The following is a 25,000-nucleotide window of genomic DNA, read 5'->3' as shown; positions in this document are numbered from 1 at the left end:
AGCATTCCCTCCACTTCAACCTATTTGAGACTCCACCACCAGCTCAGGCACAAGTCTGTCTTACACACACACACACACACACACACACACACACACACACACACACACACTCTGTAAAATTGAGGAATTTGAGGGTCTGATCAATGGGAGACCTGGCAGAGCGCTGCAATGTGACACGTGGGCTCAGCGGCCCCCCTGCTGGCCTGGAGGCCTCGATAAGCAGCTAAATGAAAGCGCAATGGAGTCGCCTGCTGTCTCGTCAGGCCAGGCAAGAAGCATGCCTCACACAAACCTGCCATAATTACCCACTTTCTACACTGGTCGGGAGAAGTGTGTGTGTGTGTGTGTGTGTGTGTGTGTGTGTGTGTGTGTGTGTGTGTGTGTGAGTGTGAGCTACAGGGTAAACAGTACATGTGTGTTGAAAGGAAAGAACATGTATAAGCATGTATATTTGCACACGTGTGTGTGTGTGTGCGTTTGCGGGAGGGGAGGGGAGGAATATGTGCGTGTGTATGTGTGTGTGCGCGTGCATGTTCAAACACACACACACACTGGGAGAAAGGGGGAGACTACATTAATACCCTTAAACAGCCACAGGGATGGAAAGAAAACAGCCGCCAAAAGAGGGGAAGAGAGAAAAAGAGAGAAAAAAAGAGAGGGCCAGCTAAGGCCAGTGTTGCGCTTATTGCCGCAGCATTGTGTGTTTCTCCTGCGGGTGGTTGCCAGAGGAGCGATGTGGAAGAGAGAGATTAGGGCGAGCGGAAGTGAGGCTAAAGCACAGGACCAGAACACAGACCCTGATAACCACTCTGAATCCTCTAAACTAAAACACACACACACACACAGACACACACACACCCTAATAACCACTCAGCAGTCTAAACCCACACACTCCACCACACAGACCCTGTTAACCACTCAACACTCTAAACTAAACACACACACACACACACACACACACACACACACACACACACACACACACACACACACACACACACACACACACACACACACACAGCTCTTAAATGGGACAGTCACAATTTACTTATGTAGTGGTCATTTCTATATATATATATAATGTATTGAATCCACGTATATACAGGGCAACTTGAAAGTATGTGAACCCCTTGAGCACTTTTTCTGTTGTTTTACCATGATTTTTAATTTTTTTCATCACCAATTTTCCATAGATGAATTGTCAGGTTTATGTTTATCATTTGCATGTACTTGTTTAGAGGGAATTGTTTGAGTAGCCAAAAAACTACATGAAACATGGAATTAGTGTATTTTCAAAAGTAAGTGAACCCCCAGCTGCATTGGTAAAGTCAAGCAGGTAACAGATTCGGTGAAACATATTTGGGTGCTTAATTAGTCAATTAAGCAAACCAATCAACTCCATTCCTGATGTTCTCGGATATCTCGTTTCCTCTCGGCATTGTTGATCTGTGTGGGTACACCTTGGCACTGCAGTAGTTTGGTTGGTTTACTCTCTCTTTTAATCTGTGTTGCCCAACCCTTTTCCTAAGGACGTCTCGGTTGATTGGTTTGCTTAATTGACTAATTAAGCACCCAAATATGTTTCACCGAATCTGTTACCTGCTTGACTTTACCAATTCAGCTGGGGGTTCACTTACTTTTGAAAATACACTAATTCCGTGTTTCATGTAGCTGTTTGGCTACTCAAACAATTCCCTCTAAACAAGTACATGCAAATGATAAACATAAACCTGACAATTCATCTATGGAAAATTGGTGATGAAAAAAATTAAAAATCAACAACAGAAAACTCGTGCTCAAGGGGTTCACATACTTACAAGTGGCACTGTACATTCTAATGTCTGGCTGTGCAGGTGAGCCGTACCCTCAGCGACGGGCTGCATCTTGGACGAGCGCTCCGAGTCGGGCGAGTGCAGGGGCTCGGGCTCCTTCAAGCTCTCCAGCAGCAGGAAGGGGTCGTAGTCGGGGCTACTGAGGTCAGACAGGTTGATGGGGAAATAGCGAGGGTTACTGAAGCTCTGCGCCCCGTACACACACCCGTGCAGAACCTGGAGAGAGAGCGAGAGAGAGAGAGAGAGAGAGATGCAGTCAGTGATTTGGTTTCAGTGACAGATCGTTGATATTTGTGCCTAACAGCCAAACAAATTAGACCCTTCCCTTCTGTACTCCTGAAGTACTGTGTTGATTGGCTGGGACTGTTTATGGCTTGTTCTGAGCCACTTTGTTTCCCATTTACAGTGCAGGACTGTGTCTGAACCCCAGTTCATCCACAGGCCAGCTAAAAGGACTGTGAGGATCAATTTGCTGATTTTGACTAAAAGCGTATGAGCTTAGAATTGCAGATTCTACCTTTAAAACCCTTAAAAAAAATTCAACACAAAATTAAAATACCAATGAACACTTTTTATCACCTGTTTACAACAAGCGTGCAAAGGAAGGGGTGGGAGCAGAACAATTGAAATAAGAGAGATGGAGTGAAAGTAAAAGCGAAGAAAGGAAGGAGGGAAAAAAAGCAAAACAATAGAGGGAGATGAATAACAAGGTAGTAGATAATACTAGTAGATGGTGAGATGGAGAAGAGAGGAGGTAAAGAAAAGGAGAGTGGGGAGAAGAGAGGAAAGCAAGAACTGGTAAAAGACTGAGCAGGAAAGAGAGAGGTCTGTCACCTCTACTGTTTGGCAGGAACACTGTGTAAAAAATGGTAATGACTCAAAAATACATATACTCATGATCCAATTATCTGCCCATTGAAGACAGTGTCGCTATGGCGACTGTGAATGGCTAAGAGGGGACTAATTGGAGATGGCTGCTTTGTGGAGGATAGGGTGGGGGGGGGGGGGGGGGGGGCGGTAAAGTGGACGAGATGCAGACTCCGTCCTCAAAGACAAAGACATAGCATAGTTAATGGACAGACGCATCAGCGGGGACACAAGGAGGTTAGTGGAGGGCATTCATATTCAGACCTTAGCGCAGGTGATGAGAACAAACGCACACAAAGCTACGCCAGTTAGTGTTTCTCTGGGCTTGGCTGATGGAAACGCTGCAATGGACACGATCGAACAGGACACCATGAGGACTAAACAAATCTGTCTGAGTGCATATGTGTGCAAAGGAGGATAGGCGTGTGTGCGCACATGTGGGAGATGTGTGTGTGTGTGTGTGTGTGTGTATGCTCTTCAAGCACAGCAGAGTAAAAAACAAGAACTAAATAACAATGATTAATCCCGGTGGGAGTGTGAACTATTGTTTGCGTGTCTTTTCAGCCTGCAATCCTACCGCAGACGAAGTCCTGAGTCTAAGGCCGGTGTACCTTATAGATGCAGCTGAGGACGGACTTCTCTCCGGGGTCCTTGTCCGGTGTGAGGGTCTGGATGGGCTGCAGGAGGGTCTTGGGGGGCAGCGCCATCACCCAGTCTAGCAGGCATAGCAGCAGGGACACCACCAGCTACACACACACACACACACACACACACACACACACACACACACACACACACACACACACACACACACACACTCACACACACACAGGGGACAGACAGGCAGACGGGCATGACGAATGGCACGATGAACGGCACATGGATCTGACCCTGATCATCAGTAAGAAACAGCCTGAAAACTAAATATTTAAAGTATGTCTAGTATAGTGTGTGTGTGTGTGTGTGTGTGAGAGAGAGTGAGAAAGAGTGGAAGAGGGAGAAAGAAAGTATTCGTATGCATGTCTGTGTACACATGTATGTTCTGTGTCTGTGTGTGCGCATACCCTCTTGTCTAGCTCGTGGGGTGAGGACTCCGTGGTAGGGAGCAGGTAGGTGATGGTGGCTATGAGGATCTGCAACAGACACACACATTCTCATCTTACACATTTACAGTTGCCTCTTTAACTCCTGCTGAAGGACAAAGGTTGTAGTATAACATACAACATACAACATACGTATTTCCACACGTACAGTACCTTGCATAAGTATTCACCCCCTTGGATGTTTTCATGGTCAGGTTAACAATAGCCAGGAATACTGATTACTGAATACTGACCAGTGAATGGACCTTCCAGACACAGGTGTTATACTACAATCACTTGAGACACATTTACTGCACACTGATCCCCATTTCACTAATTGTGAGACTTCTAGCACCAATTGGCTGGACCTCTGTTGAATTAGGTCAGTCTATATAAAGGGGGTGAATACTTATGCAATCACTTATTTTCATTACATATTTTTTATTTAATTTACATAACTGTGTAGAAATCTGTTTTCACTTTGACATTAAAGAAGGCTTTTTTGTGAATTTATTTGTCCAAAAAGCCAACTTATATTGACCATGACTGATTTATAAAAGCAATAAAAGGGTAAAACATCCAAGGGGGTGAATACTTATGCAAGGCACTGTATCTCTATTATACATCTGCATTCATGTTTGTTCGTCATTAAACTCAGTTCTCAAGGTTTTTGTGGTTTATACGTTTACATTACACGAGATACATTCACCTCTCCGTCGTTTTACTGACCTCAACTATTTTCTTTGGGGTGTCGGGGGGGAATTTCTGCAGATGATCCACATAGTTGATGAGCAGGTGCAGAATATCTGAAGCAACCAGGGCCACGGTTTTATTTGGGAACTGGAAAACACACACACAATGTCAAGGCTTTAAGACATCTGTTTTTGCAAACTGGCTGGGGGGGGGGGGGGGGGGGGGGAGAGAATTAATGTGTGTGTGTGTGTGTGTGTGTGTGTGTGTGTGTCCAGCATGTGTACAGTATGCTGTGTGGTGGTGTGGGTGCCAGCACCACAGGGGAGAGACAAACAGCACATTGTGTCAGTGTGTCTTGATCTGTGATAAGGATTAGATGAGGATGAGCCTTTTTCCAGGCCTAATTCTGCTGACTGGAACAGGCCCTGATACACACACCCCCACGACCCCCCCACACTCACAACCGACCCCTGCTCTCAAAGAAAGGAGAAACAGCATGGAAAGAGGGACAGAGCAAAACATGGATACAATGAAGAAAAGCTAGAAGGTGAAAGAGGGAATAAACTGGCAGTACAGGAGCCAGGAGAGATGAGGAGAAAGGGAGAGGGGGGAAGAGAGAACAACGGATGGACAGGGAGAAGGGAGAAAAAGAGAACGAGAGAAAGAGAGAACAAGGGAAGAACAGGGAGAGGAGTGAAAAAGATAATGAGAGACAGAAAGAGAAAATAGTGAGAAGATATAGCAACATACTGAAAGAGGGTGAGAGAGACAGAGAGAGAGGGATACAGACTGAGAGAAAACAGAGGGAAAGAAAAGAGAGAGCGCTTGTGTGAGAGTGAAAGAGAATGAGAGAATTCTGGATGTAGACCCCCTCGTGTCTTCCCCCCTCCGTTCCTCCATCCTCTGGGCTCCCGTCTCTGCCCTTGGCTCCCTGCGGCTGCTGCTACTGCTGCCTGCCACACAGATGAGACCAGAGGAGCTGCTGCACAACAATGGAGGCTGGAGCAGCAGGCAGCCCGCGCAGCCCAGTCCGCTGGACCCCGCCACCATTCACTCAACCAGGGGGGGTTGTGTGTGTGTGTGTGTGTGTGTGTGTGTGTGTGTGTGTGTGTGTGTGGTGAGATTGTGTGTGTGTGTGTGTGTGTGTGTGTGTGAGATTGAGTGTGTGTGAGATTGTGTGTGTGTGTGTGTATGTGGGGGGGGGGGGGTGGGATGGCTACAGATCCAGGTCCCCCCCTTGCCATTTTTTTAGACAGAAATATAATAATTCCTTGAAGTCGCTGGAGCGTGCATTCTTCAGTGGATTAGCCTGCTGTCTGAGCGAGGCGTGGAAGCCAAACATGTTGACAGTCCAGATTTAGCAGGGGTTTTTGGTTCACTGAAGGGGATATGTGTGTGTGTGTGTGTCTGTGTGTGTGTGTGTGTGTGTCTGTGTGTGTGTGTGTGTGTGTGCCTGTGCGACTGTGTGTGCGTGGGCGACTGTGTGTGTGTGGGCGACTGTGTGCGTGAGCGTATGTGTGTGTGTGTGTGTGTGTGTGTTTGGAGGGGTGTTGGAGGTTGTATTGGTGTGCAGGGGTGTTAGTAAGCTTCTTCTGGATGAGCGGCTCTCTTGAGTAGTGCCAGTAAACAGCGCTCAGGCTTGGAGGGTTGGAAAGGGGGGAAAGAGGAACAGAAGCACTAGGGGGCCTGGACAGTGCGCCTCAGTCCGGCCTCCGCGCTAGCGCCTCAGCCGCTTGCTCTAGCAGCCGTCGGCTAGCTGCTCCGCTCGCTACATCCAATAAACACAGAGGCATGGCGCCTTTTACACACTCGTACAAGCAGCACAATGTTCTGGCGCGTGATAACAGACTCCGTGGGTTCGTTCCGTGGCACAGTGACAGAAGAAGTGTGACAGAGGTCCGTGCGCTAACCCGTACAGAACATTCGTGCTCGCTAACAGCCAAGCTGAAATGGGAAAACTGGACAGCTTGAAGCATCTGCATGCTGAAGATAGGAGAATGCTACACTAAAGATGTAAAAATGTAAAGCTAAATTATGTCACTGGACAAAAAAAACACAAACAACAAAAAAAGTCAAGTAAAATGACTGTCCAGAGGACGACACGGATGCTCAATACATAAGCGGAGAGTGTATTGTACCATGTAAGCATGTTAACGTGGGGTGGGGTGGGGTTGAGGGGGTGTTATGGCATAACATTTAAACAATTTGAATGGCAAACACATTTAGGAAATCTCCTGTCTGATTCAACAGTGATGCCGTTACCTTGAGAGTGACACAAATGACATTGAGGGCCTCTTTGATCTGCGGGTGCCGCGTGCCGTTGACCAACTCCTCACACAGCCAGATGCCCAGGCTGCAGAGCGCCACACACCTGACAGACAGACACACACACACACACACACACACACAAAATTAGATGGATTTTTTGTATCCATCCAGTGACTTGCACTGCACTACAGCATTGAAGACACCTTATAAAGGCCATAGATAATACATCGCTGCATCACTCTATTATTAGTTGATGTGCTTACTCAACCCCCTAAACATGCTTATTATTTACAATGTAAATTGCTTGACATTGCTTGTGTTTAACTAGCACACAATGAAGACACTTTTGAATCTGAATACAGATGAAGTATACTGTATTCAGCAGTAGAGTTGAACTTTTGATACTAGCGCCACCTTAGATAAGGATTGCACTTGTTCAAATATACATGGACCCCCAGACACATAAATGTACAGATTTATCTTAAGAGAATCAATGGCAAGGGATTAAGAAAAAAATGACAGCATGTCAGGGATTTGCATGGCTGCATGTGAGTTTTACTTCAGCCACGGCTGAGAGTCTATTACCACAGGCGCCCTCCTGACCTTTTAAAGATCCACCCCCAAGGGGTCATGACCTTTCCACTCAACCACAACACAACAGTAACTAAAAGGATGTCCACACAACAAAGGTAAAAAGAGATAGGTTCTGCTGCATTTTGGCCTTGCGCCCACACAACAATGAAATCACATATTTTGAAAAAGGGTTCCAGAATGAAGACTTCTGAAAACACAGCCTTAACATCACCGTGCGGACAGGGGAATACAAAGCTTTTTGAAAATGATTATGACCTTAACTTTATCTAATCAACTTTTCTTCTCTGTGAAGCTTCAAGCTTAGCGCCACCCTCCAAAGCCTATGCCACGTCCTCAATGGCAATACATAAAAACATCTTTATTTGATTGTCAGATGCATCAACGGCAGCCAAAGCCTTTTCTGTGTTTGTTTGATATAAAGTGATGCTATAGGCTAGAAACTTTGAGCCAGGAAGGTTCACTTTACTTGGGAATTTCTGTTAACATTTAGCAGACGCTGAAAAGTGTGTAGGTTAATCTCATCTTGTAGTATCACTGCTTTGATAATAATCGTATTAAGTTGCTGGCTATAATTAACAGCATAGGTTTTGCAATAAATGTGCTAGTTAGCAAGTGTTTTCACTCGTTTTTACATTTCTGTGTGGATGCAAATAAGAGCTGGATGTGAATCTTTTTGAAAATGCAGACAAAAAAAACGTTATCAAAACACTGTCTTAGATGTTTTAATGTTTATGTCTATGTGTGTGTGTGTGTGTGTGTTTGTGTGTAGGTGTCATTCTAATAGACTGGTTTGAACATTCAGCGCACCCCCCCCCCCCCCCCCCTACACCCACAAACACCCCTCTGGCCTCCACCCCAACCCTAAGCCTGCAGAGCGTGTGGATTAACATTACCCTTCTCCTCCGCACTGGGCCCCTAATCTGTCTCCGTCTGGCTGCGTGTGCAGACAGGTCACTCAATCCCTGTCCCCTCTCCCCCCCACCGGTCTCCCCAAAAACCTCATCCTCGCCCCGACGCTCACGTTCCACCACCCGACACCCCAGTTCCCCAGCTTGACCAGCGCTTAGGGGGGCCTCCACTGCTGTCATCAGCATTACCATAATGATCAGCAGCAGCAGCACCACCACTTAATCTACAGGTCAGACAGAGCTTTCTGGGACTACGGATCAGGGAGACAATTATTGTCCAAAGAGACAATAAGAGGCTGGATATGGGTCATTAACACCTTAAATATAAAACATGGTGAAGAAAAGTGTGTGTGTGTGTGTGTGTGTGTGTGTGTGTGTGTGTGTGTGTGTGTGTGTGTGTGTCTGTGTCTGTGTGTGTGTGTCTGTGTGTGTGTGTCTGTGTGTGTGTGTCTGTGTGTGTGTGTCTGTGTGTGTGTGTCTGTGTGTGTGTGTGTACTACCTGGCAGGGGCGGAGGGTTCATCTTTGGCAGAGTTTAGAATGTGTTTAATGATATGCTCCTGTGGGTGGGAGGGAGAGAGAGAGAGAGAGAGGGAGAAAAGAGAGAGAGAAGAGAGAGAGAGGGAGAGAGGGAGAAAGAAGAGAAAGGTTAGAGTTACAAAGTGACCTTTCAGTTCAAATCCCCACACACCCCGAGCAGACTGTACCGCCTGCAACTAAAACCACTGAGATGAATGAACATGTGATCTGCTCATCTAGTCGAAGTCTGATGGTCCAATGACACTCCATTTTGAAAGCCAGTTTAACCCACCTCTGGACACAAACAAGTCTCTCCCTCCCTCTCTAACAAGCGCATACACACACACACACACACACACACATACACACACACACACAGCCCAAGCACTAATAAACACACACACACAGACACACAAACATCTAAATGGACACTAGAAACACACACACACCCACACACAAACACACACACACACACACACACACACACCAAGCACTAACACACACACACACACACACACACACACACACACACAAACATCTAAATGGACACTAGAACCACACCCACCCACACACCCACACACCCACACACAGTATCTGCATTAACCACGCTGTATTCATGCAGGCCCAGGCCTCTGATTAGGGGATGCCACCGTGTCCCAGTGGGGGGACGCTGAGGTGCATGGCATCAGGTACTTAGCCCTCGCCCAGGGACGGCACAGCAAGAGGCTGACTGACCACCGCCACACAGCGCGGGCGCCCACATGGTGGGAGAGAGAGAGAGAGAGAGAGAGAGAGAGAGAGAGAGAGAGATGGAAAGAGAGAGAGATGGAAAGAGAGAGAGAGATGGAAGGAGAGAGAGAGATGGAAGGAGAGAGAGAGATAGAGACATGGAAAGAGAGAGAGAGATGGAAGGAGAAAGAGAGAGATGGAATGAGAGAGAGAGAGAGCACGCGTCCCAGCATACACACAGCACCATTAGTTCATTAGAGGGCGGCCCGGTGCTCGTTAGCAGTGCAGGGGTGGCAGGCGGACGGCGGTGTGTACTCCACGCTTCCAGGGAGTGAACACGCCCACATAGGTATGAACTGATGTTATTTACTTACATCCCCAAGGTAACCATCAACATGATGTTAGGCTACGCATCAGTGCTACAAAAGCTTGTGGGGGGGGGGGGGGGGGGGGGTGTTGTACCTTGACGTCCCTGAACTTGGTCATGACCATGTCGGCGGTGGTGGGGTGCAGGGCAGGCAGCTCCTCGTACAGGTTAGGGAAACACACCAGAGAGCCCAGCAGAATCTGAGCCTCCACACGAGGAGCCTGACAGAGACAAGGACAGAGAGATGATGGAGGGAGGTTGGGAAAGGAGAGAGAGAATGTGTGTGTGTGTGTGTGTGTGTGTGTGTGTGAGTGAGAGAGAGAATGAAAATAAAGAGAGTATGAAAAAAATAAATATCCCAGAGTGCGAGAAGAAAATGTCACACTGAAACACCAAGGTTTTATCATTTCCCCTTGAGTGAAGCTGGGTAACAACAGTAAACACGGTCTAAAACGTGTTTGAGCTGGAAGCGCATTACGTGACATCAGTAAACTCTGTCTAAGACGCACGTGCCCGCATGTGTGTGTGTGTCTGTTTGTCTTATATTGAGTGACATCAGTAAATGGTGTCTAAGATGTTTGTGTGTGTGTGTGTGTGTGTGTGTGTGTGTCTTACATTGAGTGAGGAGCAGGAAGTGACTCTGCTGGCGGCCACGATGAAGTCCAGTGTGAGCATGGTGGCCCCGGGGAGGCCGATGGAGAAGAAGCGTGGTGAGCAGTGCTTTATGATGGTGTTCACTATGTCCTGAGAGAGAGAGAGAGAGAGAGAGAGAGAGAGAGAGAGAGAGAGAGAGAGAGAGAAAGAGATAGAAGGAGAGAGAGATGGAGAGAGAGAGAGAGAGAGATGGAGAGAGATAGAAAGAGATAGAAGGAGAGAAAGATGGAGAGAGAGAGAGAGAGAGAGAGCATCCAGGCAATGGTTATGTTGACTGATAAAACTAACTATATTGTCAGTAATAACTATTGGAAATAGGTGCTGTAGGTCAGTGTACTGATTCTATAGCATTATATATTTAAGCGCTTTAAGAGCACACTGCATACATAACATACATTTATCCTGAGGTCTTCAGGTACACAGACACACACGTGCACACACACACACACACACACACACACACACACACACCTGGTCGACATGCAGCAGGCCGCAGTGCATGATGTTGTAGAAGTGTGTGAGGAAGTCGGAGTTGGGCGACACGTCCTGCCTCCTCTTCATGATCTTGCAGATGAGCTTGTAGGCGTGCAGCTTGCCCTGCTTGTAGCGCTCAGTGAGCATAGTTGCCTGCACAGAGCACACACACATTTACATGAGACCACACACCCACACACACACATTTACATGAGCCCACACACACACACACTTTTTATAAAAAGACACATATGAAAACACAGATGGATTTGCTACAGTGACAGGCATATATCTATGAATGTTCAAACACATGTTGGGATGTTTAGACTAGATGAGCTCACCTTGAAAAGCCACGGCGTCAGGATGCGGAGTGGCGGGATCAGGTCTGGCGGAGGAGGGGATGACTGGTTGTCGAGGGAGATGCCCAAGTTGTCTCTGATCTGGAGAGAAACGAGCCAACACACAAGCAGCAGGTCACTAACCACGCAGCAGCTTAGCACAGAGGGCCTACAGCCAGTGACACCCAGGGCCCCCAGGGTTTATCCAAAGCCAACAGGACAGATTAAATATTGTACCATTATTCACTTCAATTGAACCGCACATACTGCATGCACATACCGATCTCCATCAGTTTATGGCAGCTAAGGTAATGATGTGTGTGCTTCAGGTTAACATCATCTAACATCTGGTGGTACTTTAAAGCACTTTCAGCTGCATTATAAATAGGTGCTATATAAATAAAGTTTTATTATTATTACTATTACTACTGCTTCCTCTTTCATTCACTCCAAATTAAAATGATTCATATTAGCACGTGTGCTCCCAGTAAGCGTCGAACCCGTGACCTGTGATGTTGTTAGTGCCTTGTTGCAGGAGAGCTCACCTTGGCGAGGTTCTGCCACAGCTCACACAGGTAGTCGAACACCTGGGCGTGGATCTCGGGGTCTTTGATGGTGTTCACGTCGCCCAGGATGCCCAGCATCCGCCTCCACATCACCGTGGCGACGTCGGCGTGCCAGCCGGTAAGAGAGCCGCCGGCCATCACGCTGCAGTCCTCGTTAGGGAACTCACTCGTGTCTGATAGAGAGAGAGAGAGAGAGAGAGAGAGAGAGAGAGAGAGAGGGAGGGAGAGTGTAACAGGGGAAGGGAGGAAGACCAAGACAGAGTGAGGACGGAGGGGTAATGGATGGAGTGTCATCAGTTCGATATATATACCACATCTTCCCTGTGCTTTTTATTTCGGGTCAATGTGAACTCAAGGTCAACTTAATACGTGTCTGCGTCTGCGTCTGCTTGAGTGCGTGTGTGTGCGTTACCGAGGTCATCTGGAGTCTGCAGCACGGAGTGGTGGAGTTTCTCGTCCAGCTGCAGGTCCTTGTGCCCGCTGTGCTCCGCCCTGAGAGTGGCTGGGGAGGGGGTCTGGGAACGGGAGCCCCCCAGGGAGTGCATGGGAGAGGCGCTCTCTGAGCCTGGACACACACAAACACACACACACCTCGCTTAGAGCAACCAGGACTCGACTCAACATGGATCTTAAGAGCATAGTAGCAAACATTAAAAGTTGATGTGTGACTTGCATTTAATGCTTGTGATCGCATTTAGACAAAATAACTTCCAAAATAACTTCCTGACGTTTTTCATTGGTGTGTGTGTGTGTGTGTGTGTGTGTGTGTGTGTGTGTGTGGCACTGACCTGTGATGGTGACCGTATCGGCGGAGAGGCCCTGCTGGCTGCTGGTGTCCGAGTCGATGTGCAGGGTGGTGAGGCTGGCCAGGTCCTGCTCCTGCTCCTCGGCTGTCTGAGGACCACCGCCCAGACTGTCTCTGTCCAGGGAGCCGCCCGCACCGTCCGGCGCAAAGCTGAAATCTGACACACAGACTTGAATTTCATTTGATGGGATTGATTTTTTATGTGATTCATTTAAGTGACAAGTCATTTACATTTATTTATTAATTTATCTGTTTTTATAACATTTTCTTTAAATGTAATTAATCCCACTTGGTAACCTCAAAGTCAATAGCGTGCTCTGCAAAGTGTGCCGTTGGGGGTTAAAACTGAAAATGAAGCCTTCCTCATAGTTACTATGCCAGGCCAACTTACTGTCAAACTTGCCGTCATACTGAAAGGCATTGAAGGAGTCTGATTGGCTGTCGGAGCTGATGAGGTCACTCCCGCTGGCACTGGCGGGCGAGGTCCACTCAGAGGGCACGCCGGGGTCGTCGGCCGGCCGCGTGGCGCCCTGCCGCGTCAGCAGCTCTGGCAGGTCTTTGGGAATCTCCAGGCTGCCAGGGCTACTGCCACGCCGAGTCATGCCCTGCCGAGGGAGAGGGAGAGAGGCCATTACTGTCTGTGTGTGTGTGTGTGTGTACTGTGTGTGTGTGTGTGTGTGTGTGTGTACTGAGTGTGTGTGTGTACTGTGTGTGTGTGTGTGTACTGAGTGTGTGTGTGTGTGTGTGTGTACTGTGTGTGTGTGTGTGTGTGTGTGTGTGTGTACTGTGTGTGTGTGTGTGTGTGTGTGTGTGTGTGTGTGTGTGTACTGTGTGTGTACTGTGTGTGTGTGTGTGTGTGTGTACTGAGTGTGTGTGTGTACTGAGTGTGTGTGTGTGTGTGTGTGTACTGTGTGTGTGTGTGTGTGTGTGTACTGTGTGTGTGTGTGTGTGTACTGTGTGTGTGTGTGTGTGTGTGTGTGTGTGTGTGTACTGTGTGTGTGTGTGTGTGTGTGTGTGTACTGTGTGTGTGTGTGTGTGTGTGTGTGTACTGTGTGTGTGTGTGTGTGTGTGTGTACTGAGTGTGTGTGTACTGTGTGTGTGTGTGTGTGTGTGTACTGTGTGTGTGTGTGTACTGTGTGTGTGTGTGTGTGTGTGTACTGTGTGTGTGTGTGTACTGTGTGTGTGTGTGTGTGTGTGTGTGTGTGTGTGTGTACTGAGTGTGTGTGTGTGTACTGTGTGTGTAAGCTTAACAGGTGCAGCGTAAATGAAACAAAAAGCCCTACTGGCAAACAGATAGGAAAGGAGAGAGGGCTTTATTTAATGATAAAGCAGAGAGAGAGCGGGAGAGAGAGCAAAAGAGAGAGAGATGTGTGTGAGAGTGTATGTAACTAATACAGTGAATAAAAAGGACAAAGTGAGAAAGGTTAGTTTCCTTAAGAGGATCTTACAAATGGAATTAGAAAATGTAAATTGTGTTCACACGTAAAACATATGTGTGTGTGTGTATGTGTGTGTGGGAGCAGGTGTGTGTGTGTGTGTCACTCTGCACGTACCTGCTCAGGCGGACTCACAGAGTTGCCCCGTGGCGCTCGCAGGCGCTCCTGGATGAACTCATCCATCAGGTCACTGAAGTTGGGGTTGCTGTTGCCTGCGTCACTCGACACCGGACGCATCTTCGGAGGCAGATCCTCCTTGTTGACTGTGGGCCGACACACAAATATACACACATACACACACACAAAGCACAAAATGAGAATAAGCCCACATTCATTTCAGCAATCAATATACACAGGCAAAATTGTGCTTTAAAAGCTTGTGTTACACTTAGCCTACTTTAATAGAATTACTTTCATTACTTAAAGGTACATTATGTAAGCTTTGCTGTAGAAAAATTCCCTTCTGATTATAAATCAAAAAATAAATCATCATGGTAGGTCAGGATTGTTTTATATTTGGGACAACAAAACACTTCATACTGTACCTTTAATGTTGTGAAGTTAGCAGCTAAGCTATTTGAATAATACAAGCTATTATAATTATGCTGCAAACTAGTGATACCCTTGTAAACGTGTTGGGTGTCAAACAGTTTAAAAAATTACAGCTAAATAATTATAATTCCAAAGCTGAAAGTAAGCAAATAATCTAAGATGCATGCAAAATGTAACAGTAAAAAAATGTTAATTTAAAGAAATAATGTTGCAAAATAATAAAAGTCAGCAGACTGTATAACTGATTTTAACCACACAAGCGATGCAGGGGCTAACGTTACTCTCGCATCATGCAGTTCCCCAAAACAGAGCGATATGGAGAGAGACAGAGAGAGAGAGAGAGAGAGAGAGAGAGCGAGAGAGAGAGAGAGAGAGGGAGCATGAGAAAACAGATCGACCAGTGGCGGTGTCCCCAGGCCCAACACCGCACGGTAACGGCACCGCTTGGCCGCCGTGCTCCGGTGTCTGACGGGGGTGTGTGTGTGTAGAGGGGTGTTAGAGAGGGGGGGGCAGCTGCGTAGGCCAGGCTAGTCCAAATCACAAAAGCACGAGACACAGAGGAGCAAAGTTAGAGGTGATTGTCCATTCGAGGTCACTGCAGCCAGTCACCACACAGACTGTTAGAGGAGCAGGCCCAGGCATCCTTCCCCACCCAGCGCCCCCTCCATGCGGTCCACTCTGTCTCTGCTCCCAGCCATGTTAGTCTGGACACTGCTAGGTGCCATTTAGGCTGGACCTTAATGATCAGTGAAGCAACATTTCTAATTAAAGGGGGTTATGACTGCAGGCCTTTTCAGGGTAGCTCTGACCACAACTGCCATTGCTGTCAGACAGGAGTTTTAATGCATGTTATGTTTAAAGAACATGTTCCAGTGAAACTAAAACACAGTGAGCTGATCCCTTCACGGTTTTAGACTATTTTGCCCAATCTGTTATTGCAAATGGGAAAATACATGTGAGAGCCTCTGCTGCCCTCTACTGGTCGTTCATTGCATGTGTATACCACTTCAACATTCAGCATAACAAGCCACAAAATATAATAATGTTTCCTCTGAATGAGCATATCAGAGGTAATGAAGACATTTTAGGTTGGAAGAAAGAACACTCTTGGGTACTGAGTATGTGTAGTTGAGTGCTTGGTCTGCCTACTGTTGCAGATGTACCATATTGTGCAGGTCTTATGAACCTGTGGGAGTGTGTGTGTGTGTGGGAATGTGTGTGTATCAGAGAGAGACAGAGGAAGGGCTGGGGGAGGCAGGCATGAGGTCGCATGCAGCATCCAGGGAAGGAGGGAGAGGGAGCAGAGATTAAAATCCCAGAAGCCGGAGGAGGAAGAGGAGCAGGAGGGGAGGAAGATGGCAGCCGTCCCAGGACAGAAGGCCCGTCGCAACTCCGGGTTCTTTTACACGTTGCTGTTGTTTGTTGTTTTCCAAAAGAAATACAAAAAAATGAGTAAACAAACACAACAAAAAAAGCTTCAAGTCAATCCGCATTCAGCCATGAAAAAAAAACCTCAAAACCTGTTATTAAAAAAAAAGAAGAAAAAAGAAAAACACAAGGCAGGAAAAAAAAATGACAGGAGGAAAATCGGACGGCATTTTGGCTCCACAGTTGCTTGTTTTCTGTGGTGCAGCGGGTGCGGAGGGACTCCTTGAGCTCCTTGTGCCTCACCTGGGGGCTTCCTTCCAAAATAGCCCATAACGTGAGTGTACAGCTCCCTCAGGGGCGCGTCTGTAGGCTGCGCTTTGGCCACCGCGTGGCGCTGAGGGGACGCATGGCCCTTGGGTTTATGGGAGAGGGCATGGACGACGGACTTGTACACTCCGCCCAGCGCCCCATGGTGGTGTTGATGGTGGCGCGAGGGACTGCAGACGGAGCCGGCCTCCTGCGAGCGTGAGCGTAAGCCGCGGGGTCGGAGGGCGGAGCGGCCCAACCTACCGCGTCTAGGACCGCCAACACCTCCGCCTCCTTCCGCCGCGGGACCCTCGCCCGAGACCTGAGTGGCGCCCCCTGTGGTCCCGGAGGAGTTACTGCTGCTGCTGTTGTTGTGACTGAAATGGCTGAGGCGTCTCAGACGTGTTTTCCAGTAGGCCTCTTTGGGATCTAGGGGGTTGTGGAACAGCACTGATTCGGTGGACGGTCGGAAGCTGACGTGCACCCCACTTCCAGCTCCTCCACTACTACCACCACTACCTGCTCCTCCTCCACCCTCTCCACCTGCTCCTGGGCCTCCTCGGGCCCGCTTCTTGGGGCCCATCCTGGCCAGCCGGAGCAGGTGGAGTGAGTGGTGTTGTGTGGGATGCGTGTGTGTGTGAGGGTGTGAGGGCGGTTGCTGTGTGATGGGCTCCCCCTCCGCTTCGGTGGCGTTCTGTCTCTGCAGGGAGGCCTCCCTCCTGGTCCCCTCCTTGCTCTCCTCTTCCTCCTCCTCCTCCTCCTCATCTTCCTCCTCCTGCTGCTGCTCCTCCTCCTCTTCCTCCTCCTCTAGGGCTCTGCTCTGACTACTCTGCTGGGCCACTGGGTTACAGCACCCCCTGGTGGCACTGGAAGCCAGTGTCCAGTCGCAGTGCTCCAAGCACTCGTAGAAGCTGCGCTCAGGGGCGTCTCCGCCCTCGTCCTCCCCAGCTGAGCTGGCGCTCCCTCTGGCTTTCCTCTCCTCCTGCCTCAATCTCTCTCTCTCTCCCACCGCTATCCCTCTCTCCATCCCTCCTCCCTCTATCCCCCTCTCTGGCCCTGCCTCCTCAGTGCTGTCCCTGAACAGGAATCCCTCCCCTGCCAACCCATCTTCCCCTCTCTGGCTGAAGTACTCCCTGAGTGAGCTCATGAGGTCATCCTCTCCGCCTACATCTCCCACAATGCATTGGGCCTGCTCTGGGGCAGCGAGGGGATCGCAGGTGAGGAGGGAGGGCGGGGCGGAGGACGGGGCAGGGTGGCAGAGCTGCTCGTAGATGCTGTGCCGCTCTGCAGCATCCAGCGAGGGCACTCTGCTGCTAGCACCACTACTGCTATTGTAGACGTCGCCCCCGACGACGCCGCCAGCAGCAGCCAGTGAGAACGGGGGGGTGCAGGAGAGTGGGGGGAGGTGGTGGTGGTGGGGGGAAGAGGAGGTGGGCGGGGGGTGGGGCTGCAGGGGGGTCGGCTCGCCCCCCGAGCTTAGTGGCTGGGAGGCGGCAGTGGCAGCCGCTGTTATTGTAGCAACAGCGCCCCCAGGGGTGGTAGTGGCAGTGGTGGTGGCGGAGGGGGTGTGCGGGGGGCAGTTTGAGGGGTCAGGGCAGGCACCTTTGGCGCGCTCTGTGATGAAGGGCTCCATGACGTCTGAGGCACTGGAGCTGCGGGGGAGGGGTGGGAGAGCACCGGTGCCTGGAGGGGTCAGGTCGGTGTCGCCGGGCGCACCGAACACCTCGGAGCAGAGGGACGCCGGTGCTGCCTCCTCACTCTGGGAGCTGTGGCGAAGACGAGGCCCGCGTGGGGCCAACGGAGGCTCCTCCATATCTGAGAAATGAGACGAGACGAGACGAGACGAGACGAGACGAGACAAGAAAGAGACGAGACAGAGACATACCCAAAAATATACAGACACATACACAAACAAATAGAAAAAGACACAGATATACAGACAGGAACACACAGCAACACCCACACACAATGATAGGAATATCCTCATCCACATACAGACAGGGACAGAGAGAAAGAGGGAGAGAGAGAGAGAAACACATATATGTACACTGTTAGAGATAAGTCAGGTTTTAAATGAACACAGCAGTTCTAAAATACAAAATGGGTGAAATCTGGATTGAATACAAGGTTCAGCGATATCCCACTCTGTATGCTTCTGTCAATATCTCCCAGAGGGGGCCTGGGTCAGGGAGCTCAGCCAAACAGCCAGCTAATAGTGATTCAAACCCATCATAAGAGCTTCAATACCGCTGATCCCAGTGCAGTCACATGCAGCTAATAGTGATTCAAACCAGTCATAAGAGCTTCAATAACGCTGTACCCAGTGCAGTCACATGCAGCTAATAGTGATTCAAACCAGTCATAAGAGCTTCAATAACGCTGATCCCAGTGCAGTCACGTGCATATGCAGCAAACACATGCTTCAACACCAATCAGCTACAAGAAGATAAGCAGATAACATTCCGACTCTCAACCAGTGCAGTTGGAAAGAAGAAATGCATCGACACACTGATGGCAACGATAGTTTAAAACTAAAATGAACCACTTCCCTGAGAAGCAGCTGTTTCATAACTGTGCAATGTGACTGAGGGCTATCGGTCGTCTCTGACACAACACAATGTACACACACGTGTGTGATTGCAATCATGGGTTATGAGTATAGAGCCAGAGAGGCTTAATGGAGCACAACTTGGAAACTCTTCATGTTGAGAGAGATGCGTTTGGTGAAGAGGCCTTAGAATGGGAGACGGAGAAGGACGCCCAGACGGGAAGACAGTCACATTACTGCAGGCAGAGAGACACACACACACACACACACACACACACACAAACACGTGCAAGACACAATGCGCACACACACACACACACACACACACACACACAATGCACGGCTGTGGACTGGTAGTAAGAACATTTCGAGGAAATGGTGAGCAATTAAATGGAAGGACAGATACTGAGACGTGCATATCTCTCTCACTCACACACACAGACCATAGAGGTGAAGTGACTGAAACACACATTTAGGTACACTGACAACATAAGAAAGTGCAACACACAGTCAGAAAGTTTAAATTAGGGGAAGAGTGCAAGCATTGACACACACACACACACACACACACACACACACACACACACACACACACTTGGGGCAGCAGGCGGGAGGTATCGGGTGGGTTGCAGAGGTGCAGAGACAGGCAGCAGAGGAGGCGGCTCTACCTGACAGCTCGTCTGCTAGGGGGGTGAGGACAGAGTCAGGCAGGAGAGGGTGGACAGGATGGATCAGGACAGGAGCACTTTTAGCGCTGCGGATAAGAGACAAGCTGTCGCCCGTGGAGCAGCTCCGCAGGGCTACAGCCATAGCCACAGAGAGAGAGACAGAGACAGAGAGAGAGAGAGAGAGAGACAAAGAGAGGGATGTAGATGGAAGGAAGGCAGAGGGAGGTGGAGAAAGGGCAAGACGGATGGAGAGACAAAAGGGACAGGCAAAGAGCGAGAGAGAGAAGGCAAGGACAAGGCAGAGTGAAGTAAAAGAGGAGTAGGGACAAGGGTGGAGGAGTGAGAGAGGGAGGGTGGGTGGGGAGTGAGTGAGAGAGAGAGTGAGTCAGAGAAGGAGGGAAAGGAAAAAAGGAGGAGAGTGAGGTCTACGCAGACAGCAGTGACTGTTAGAAAAGGACGCAAGGTAGCGGGAGAGGAGTGGAGGCTCGGTGATGGGATTGTCCAATCCGCTACCAGCTGACTGGTTTCCATGGTGAGCACAGACCAGGGCATCAGGGAGTTTATTCCGAGAGGGGTACAGTGTGTGCAGGACAACAGTGCAGACTTTATTCTTACTTACTTACTTACTTCATTCAAAACATATCAAGTGCACACACAATACAATCTTTTTGTTGGTTTTGTCAACAAGGAAAAGTTACTGTCCGCATTCATGCCAAAACAGCACTGCCTAACTTGATTATGGCATAAATAGATAATTAACCATCTACTTGATGGGATTGCATATCTAGACAATATAGTGTTGTTCTCTAAGGCCTCTTTGCACAGACTGACCGGGAGGTCATCCTTTAGAGGCTGGCACACACTATACCTTTTCAAACCAATGGCTCCCATCCCTGAATGCTTATCTAAGTACAGTATTTACTCTTAAGTACAGCAGCTTTGTTTCCATCCAGATGATCAGTTCAAATGTTGTGAAGTTAAAATCTTGTAAATCACCCTCATTAGGTAAATCTGCGAAGACGCGTTCAATATCAGGTTGCGCTAAAAAGACTATCGGGATCTCATTAAAACAACCAACGCTCTTATTGCGCTCCCTTATGGCAGCAGTATATCGGGCCAAGTTGCTGGTCTGTTTGTTAAAAAAAAGAACAACAGAATACTGTCAATATCTCTGCCAATTTGAATGTTCACAAGAAGAGCTGAAAACTTGTATTGCTATATTCATTATCCGATTAGCAACACATTTTCATCACAATTAACTGCATTTATCCATTTGCAGTTGAACTTCTATGTCGATGAGTGCAACACTTGTGGCAAAAAGCTATTTTGAAACATTCCCCTCCAACAGAAACATCTGCATCAAAACATAGCAAGAGAGGCTAGTCTGACCCCGACAGCAGAAAGGCATGTTATGCACAAGGCACTCTCCGAGCGGCGCTCTACTGCTGTAGAGGTGGGAAGGCAGCAAAGCTACATTACGTGCCATTGGTTTCTCACAGTGACCAAAAGCCCAAACTAAAATGACCAACGGTCAACGGGAAAGAGGGTCTGTAAGAAGCCCGGCTCCTCAGAACCAGGGTGGAAAATTCTTACAGTTACCATTTAATTGCAGTTCTATCAGGAGGCTGGCTTGTAAAAACACTTTGAAACTTAAAAAGATGACTTTGCAGCTTTGAAGCCAACACCTCTTCATACAAATGAACAGGATTCTCAGTGGAAATCAACTAAATAACTCATTAGCCCTGTTTATTAAGAACTTAAAAATTAACACGGACTGAAAGAAAAAACATTAAATAAACTCACTGACAAAAGAGAATCTGAACTATTCGCTAAATAACATATTCATTCCATTATAGCAGGGGTTCTGAATCCTGTTCCTGGAGCCCTATCTGCCCAGCATACCTGCTATCCACCCCTGCTCCACACACACCTGATTACGGCCAGAGTCATTAGTGCTGTAATTCATTCTCTTGATTTGCTGATCATGACAGCAACTGACCAATTCAGTGATTTTGTAGAGTAGGAGAATATGCAGACCAGAGGAGGAACCAAGAGCAGAACTGAGAACCACTGCATTAAAGCACACAGATATATATATATCCACATCATAGAACTAGAGTGGAACTAGCACCTAGAGCTAGTCCCAGAGAGAAACACCAGTAAAGCCTTGCGCAAGGCTGTGAGAGGTGCTGGGTGTTTGGGGCATGTGCAGTGAAGGTGCTCCGACACTCACCCACGGTCTTCTGGCGCACGATGCTGCGGGCTTTCTCGATGCCAGGTGAGCCAGCCGTGGTGGCACTGCGCTGGCGCATGGCTGCCTGGCCCGGCTGGTCGCGACTCCAGCCCTTAGAGAAGGAGCGATCTACAACCATCTTGTGGCCCTCGTTGGCGCCACCTGGAGGAGGAAGAATCCGAGGAAGAAAGAAGGCAGAATACACAGTGTTGAGAATTTTGTGAAATACGAGAAACAATTAAGCAGATATTTTAAGGTTCCAGTTTTTTGCAAGTCTCCAGTCTCCACAAAACTCAAACTACTACATTATTAATAACTGTTTCATAATCATGCATCATTATGTCTAAAGTTTATTAAAATTTGATCCATTATGATAAGCTGTAAAGTAGTTGTAAAAAAAAAAACTTCACCAATTCTAAAATGCACTGCATGCACACATCAGGCCATTTGAGATTCCCTAACCACAAAATCCCACAATTCCCATCATGCCCTGGATCCTCCCTGACCTTTGCCCTTGTGCTTCTTCTGCTTCTGCTCGCTGAGCTTGTCCAGGGGCAGCTCGTTGAGGTCCAGGCTGTACAGGTGGCGAGCCAGCACCTTGGTGAGTGTCTCCATGGTGAGGGACCACTCGGTGACCAGCTCCTCCCAGCAGGTGAGCGAGGAGAGCACGGCCAGCAGGTCGTCCCACAGCTCCCGCGAGATGTACACGTTCAGGTTCCCTTTGATCCACGCCACAATCAGAGTCTGCGACACCGATTTAAACAGGAGTTACTTGCATGTTCTACAAACTTACATCTAGATTACAGTGATGGCAATGCTACACCGCCAGGCTCATAAAAATTATACAACTTACCAGTAGAGCAGGCTTTAGAATAAAAAGGGTCTACTTGACTGATGATTGCTTTACTGGTGTTTCTAGACTAGTTATTTGAGCATTACTGCATTTTAAAAAAAAGATGACATTCAAATGTTTATTGTTATGGCTCAAGACCAAAGGCCATTATGATTTAAGTGAGTCTGCTTGTCTGTTGTCTCTCTTAATAATATCCATGGGAGTGTGCTTAATGACACCTCTATATGCTTTTACAGGGAGTATTCTCCTGGCAGGATTTCAGCCAACGGCCTCAGCATTGCCTGCACTGTTGGTCTGATGGAGTTAAGAAAGCTTGATGTAGAGAGGAGTTGGGAGTTAAGAGTAAGTGGTGAAAGGACACCTGGAAGATGGCCCCCGCTAGCCGGCCAGAGAGGGTGGGGCTCCTCCTGCTGGAGGCTGTGGAAGAGGGGGATCTCTTCATCACACACTCAGTTACCCGTAGCAACACCAATAAGATCTGCTCCCTGTGAGCCAAACAGTGAAGAGAGAGAGAGGGGTATAGAGAAAAAAAAAATCAGATTTTAAGCACATTATTCGTCATGTATGAACATGTTATCAATGTCAGTAACTTCATAGGGTATGACATTATTCTATTCCATTATTATTTCTGTGTGCTGCATTACCATGTCTTCTGGTCCATGGTCTCGTGCATGACCAGGCTGCGGTAGATGTTGAGCACGCGCTTGCACATGTCAACATGCTCCTCCAGCAACATCTTCAGCTCGTTCGCTGGCTCCAGCAGGAACACGTTGGAGGAGTTGGTGATGAACACCTGAGAGAGAGGAGAGAAGGAAGGAGGGAGTAAGAAAGATGGGGGAAATCATTTAGCATAGCAGTGAGTGTGTGTGTGTGTGTGTGTGTGTGTGTGTGAGTGTGAGTGTGAGTGTGAGTGTGAGTGTGAGTGTGAGTGTGAGTGTGAGTGTGAGTGTGGGGGTGTGGGTGAGGGGGTGTGGGGGTGTGGGTGCGTGTGTGTGTGTGGGGGGTGTGTGTGTGTGGGGGGGGTGTATGTGTGAGTGTGTGTGTGTGTGTGTGTGTGTGTGTGTGTGTGTGTATGTGTGTGTGTGTACCTGAAGTGTGGCCTGCACACCAGCTTGGACGCTGACCTCCAGCCCTTCGCCCTCACAGCTGTTACCTCCTCTGCCCTGGTTCCTGCACCAGCTCGAAGTCCTACTGTGACCAGACCCCTTCGGCCCCCTCTCCTACAACATACATACACACATATAAAATGTAAAAAATATAAATATAAAATATATAAGTATATATAGCGACCTTGGGTTTCTTGAAAGGCGCCCTATAAATAAAATGTATTATTATTATTATTTATATATATATATATATATATATTATGACATTATCTTCCAACTTCCAATATATTCCAAACAAATTCTACTGGCAGTTCAAACATAACACAGGATCAATTTGACATTCAGTGAAAAAACACGCAAACAGCGTGAAGTCATCTCCACCCCTCTCCACCTCCTGCCCTACTGGCTTTTGCCCTGGTGTCCGCACCTCCTCGTCCTTGTCTGAGCCGTTGCTGGCGGAGTTCATTAGAGGCCGATGTTCGTCCTCCAGCTCCCTCATGAACACAGGCTTGTCCTCCAGGGCGATCCACTCCTGGTAGACGCGCACCACCTTGCGCATGGCTGCAGCCTCGCACATGGGCAACAGGAAGGCCTGCGGAGCACGTCACACCGCATCACAATGCAAAGATCAGCAGCACATCTCCATCGTGAGAAAATACAGCACAGAAGATTCATCTTTACAGACAGAGAAGATGGTTAGTCAGATATATATTAGGAATGAGTGAGTGTGAGTGTGTGTGTGTGTGTGTGTGTGTGTGTGTGTGTGTGTGTGTGTGTGTGTGCGTGCATACGCGTATGTGTGTGCGTGCATAGGCGTTTGTGTGCGTATGAGTGTGCGTGATAATAAAAATAACAATCTCCAATAATTACGATTTTCATTATATGTGCTCTGGTTGTCAGGAGGCTATTTCCTACCAAACAAATATAAACCTTTCTGGCCAAAAAAAACAGTGGTATGGGTGCGTGGTGTTGGAGAAAGTATGAGAATATGAGCACAGTATTGCCCCATACCCGATAGTGGTATCAGTATAAATGCTTCGCAGCCAACAGCACAGGTCATCTCATTCCATTAGTGGAACAGGTTTACCAATGTGGTGCAATCTATCATGAGTAAAAACAGTTATCCATCAACAGAACACTTAACAAAAGGCCAATGAGTAGTTAATGTGTTATTCCACATTAAAAATACTTCCTATTGAGTGGTAGAGTTCCTTAAACAGTCTATGGAGGTAAAAT

General features: G+C 48.1%; 2 protein-coding genes across 5 annotated transcripts in view; both read right to left on the bottom strand.

Annotated features, from left to right (window-relative positions):
- Positions 1–25,000, bottom strand: part of ralgapa1 (Ral GTPase activating protein catalytic subunit alpha 1) — a 74,974-nt gene that overhangs the window by 33,331 nt on the left and 16,643 nt on the right. For 2 of the 4 annotated variants that reach the window (XM_080850568.1, XM_080850569.1), the window contains exons 11-33: positions 24,192–24,356; positions 23,747–23,878; positions 23,303–23,451; positions 23,020–23,143; positions 22,312–22,549; positions 21,806–21,967; positions 19,573–19,704; positions 17,959–18,171; positions 14,248–14,393; positions 13,086–13,299; positions 12,678–12,851; positions 12,302–12,454; positions 11,869–12,062; positions 11,327–11,425; positions 10,983–11,138; positions 10,473–10,601; positions 9,953–10,078; positions 8,744–8,802; positions 6,737–6,845; positions 4,511–4,621; positions 3,764–3,832; positions 3,311–3,445; positions 1,865–2,048 (exon numbers count right to left, since the gene is read on the bottom strand). In XM_080850568.1, coding sequence (XP_080706694.1) covers positions 1,865–2,048; positions 3,311–3,445; positions 3,764–3,832; positions 4,511–4,621; positions 6,737–6,845; positions 8,744–8,802; positions 9,953–10,078; positions 10,473–10,601; positions 10,983–11,138; positions 11,327–11,425; positions 11,869–12,062; positions 12,302–12,454; positions 12,678–12,851; positions 13,086–13,299; positions 14,248–14,393; positions 17,959–18,171; positions 19,573–19,704; positions 21,806–21,967; positions 22,312–22,549; positions 23,020–23,143; positions 23,303–23,451; positions 23,747–23,878; positions 24,192–24,356 — 3,373 coding nt within the window. The remainder of the gene's footprint in view (positions 1–1,864; positions 2,049–3,310; positions 3,446–3,763; positions 3,833–4,510; positions 4,622–6,736; positions 6,846–8,743; positions 8,803–9,952; positions 10,079–10,472; positions 10,602–10,982; positions 11,139–11,326; positions 11,426–11,868; positions 12,063–12,301; positions 12,455–12,677; positions 12,852–13,085; positions 13,300–14,247; positions 14,394–17,958; positions 18,172–19,572; positions 19,705–21,805; positions 21,968–22,311; positions 22,550–23,019; positions 23,144–23,302; positions 23,452–23,746; positions 23,879–24,191; positions 24,357–25,000) is intronic. The other 2 variants (XM_080850571.1, XM_080850570.1) reach the window with 1 other exon arrangement.
- On the bottom strand, positions 15,951–17,020 carry LOC308374679 (uncharacterized protein). Its single transcript, XM_080850572.1, has one exon. It carries the CDS (start codon positions 16,937–16,939, stop codon positions 16,196–16,198), a length of 744 nt encoding a protein of 247 aa, XP_080706698.1. The 5' UTR covers positions 16,940–17,020; the 3' UTR covers positions 15,951–16,195.

The sequence above is a fragment of the Sprattus sprattus genome, assembly GCF_963457725.1.
Source record: "Sprattus sprattus genome assembly, chromosome: 13".
NCBI lineage: Eukaryota > Metazoa > Chordata > Actinopteri > Clupeiformes > Clupeidae > Sprattus > Sprattus sprattus.
The sequence above is the reverse complement of the archived record's forward strand: the minus strand, read 5'-3'. Positions and strand labels throughout refer to the sequence as shown.

What these genes read in the sequence shown, in the direction of transcription:
- LOC308374679 (XM_080850572.1), bottom strand. Translation starts at nt 16,939, where the DNA reads ATGGGCCCCAAGAAGCGGGCCCGAGGAGGCCCAGGAGCAGGTGGAGAG.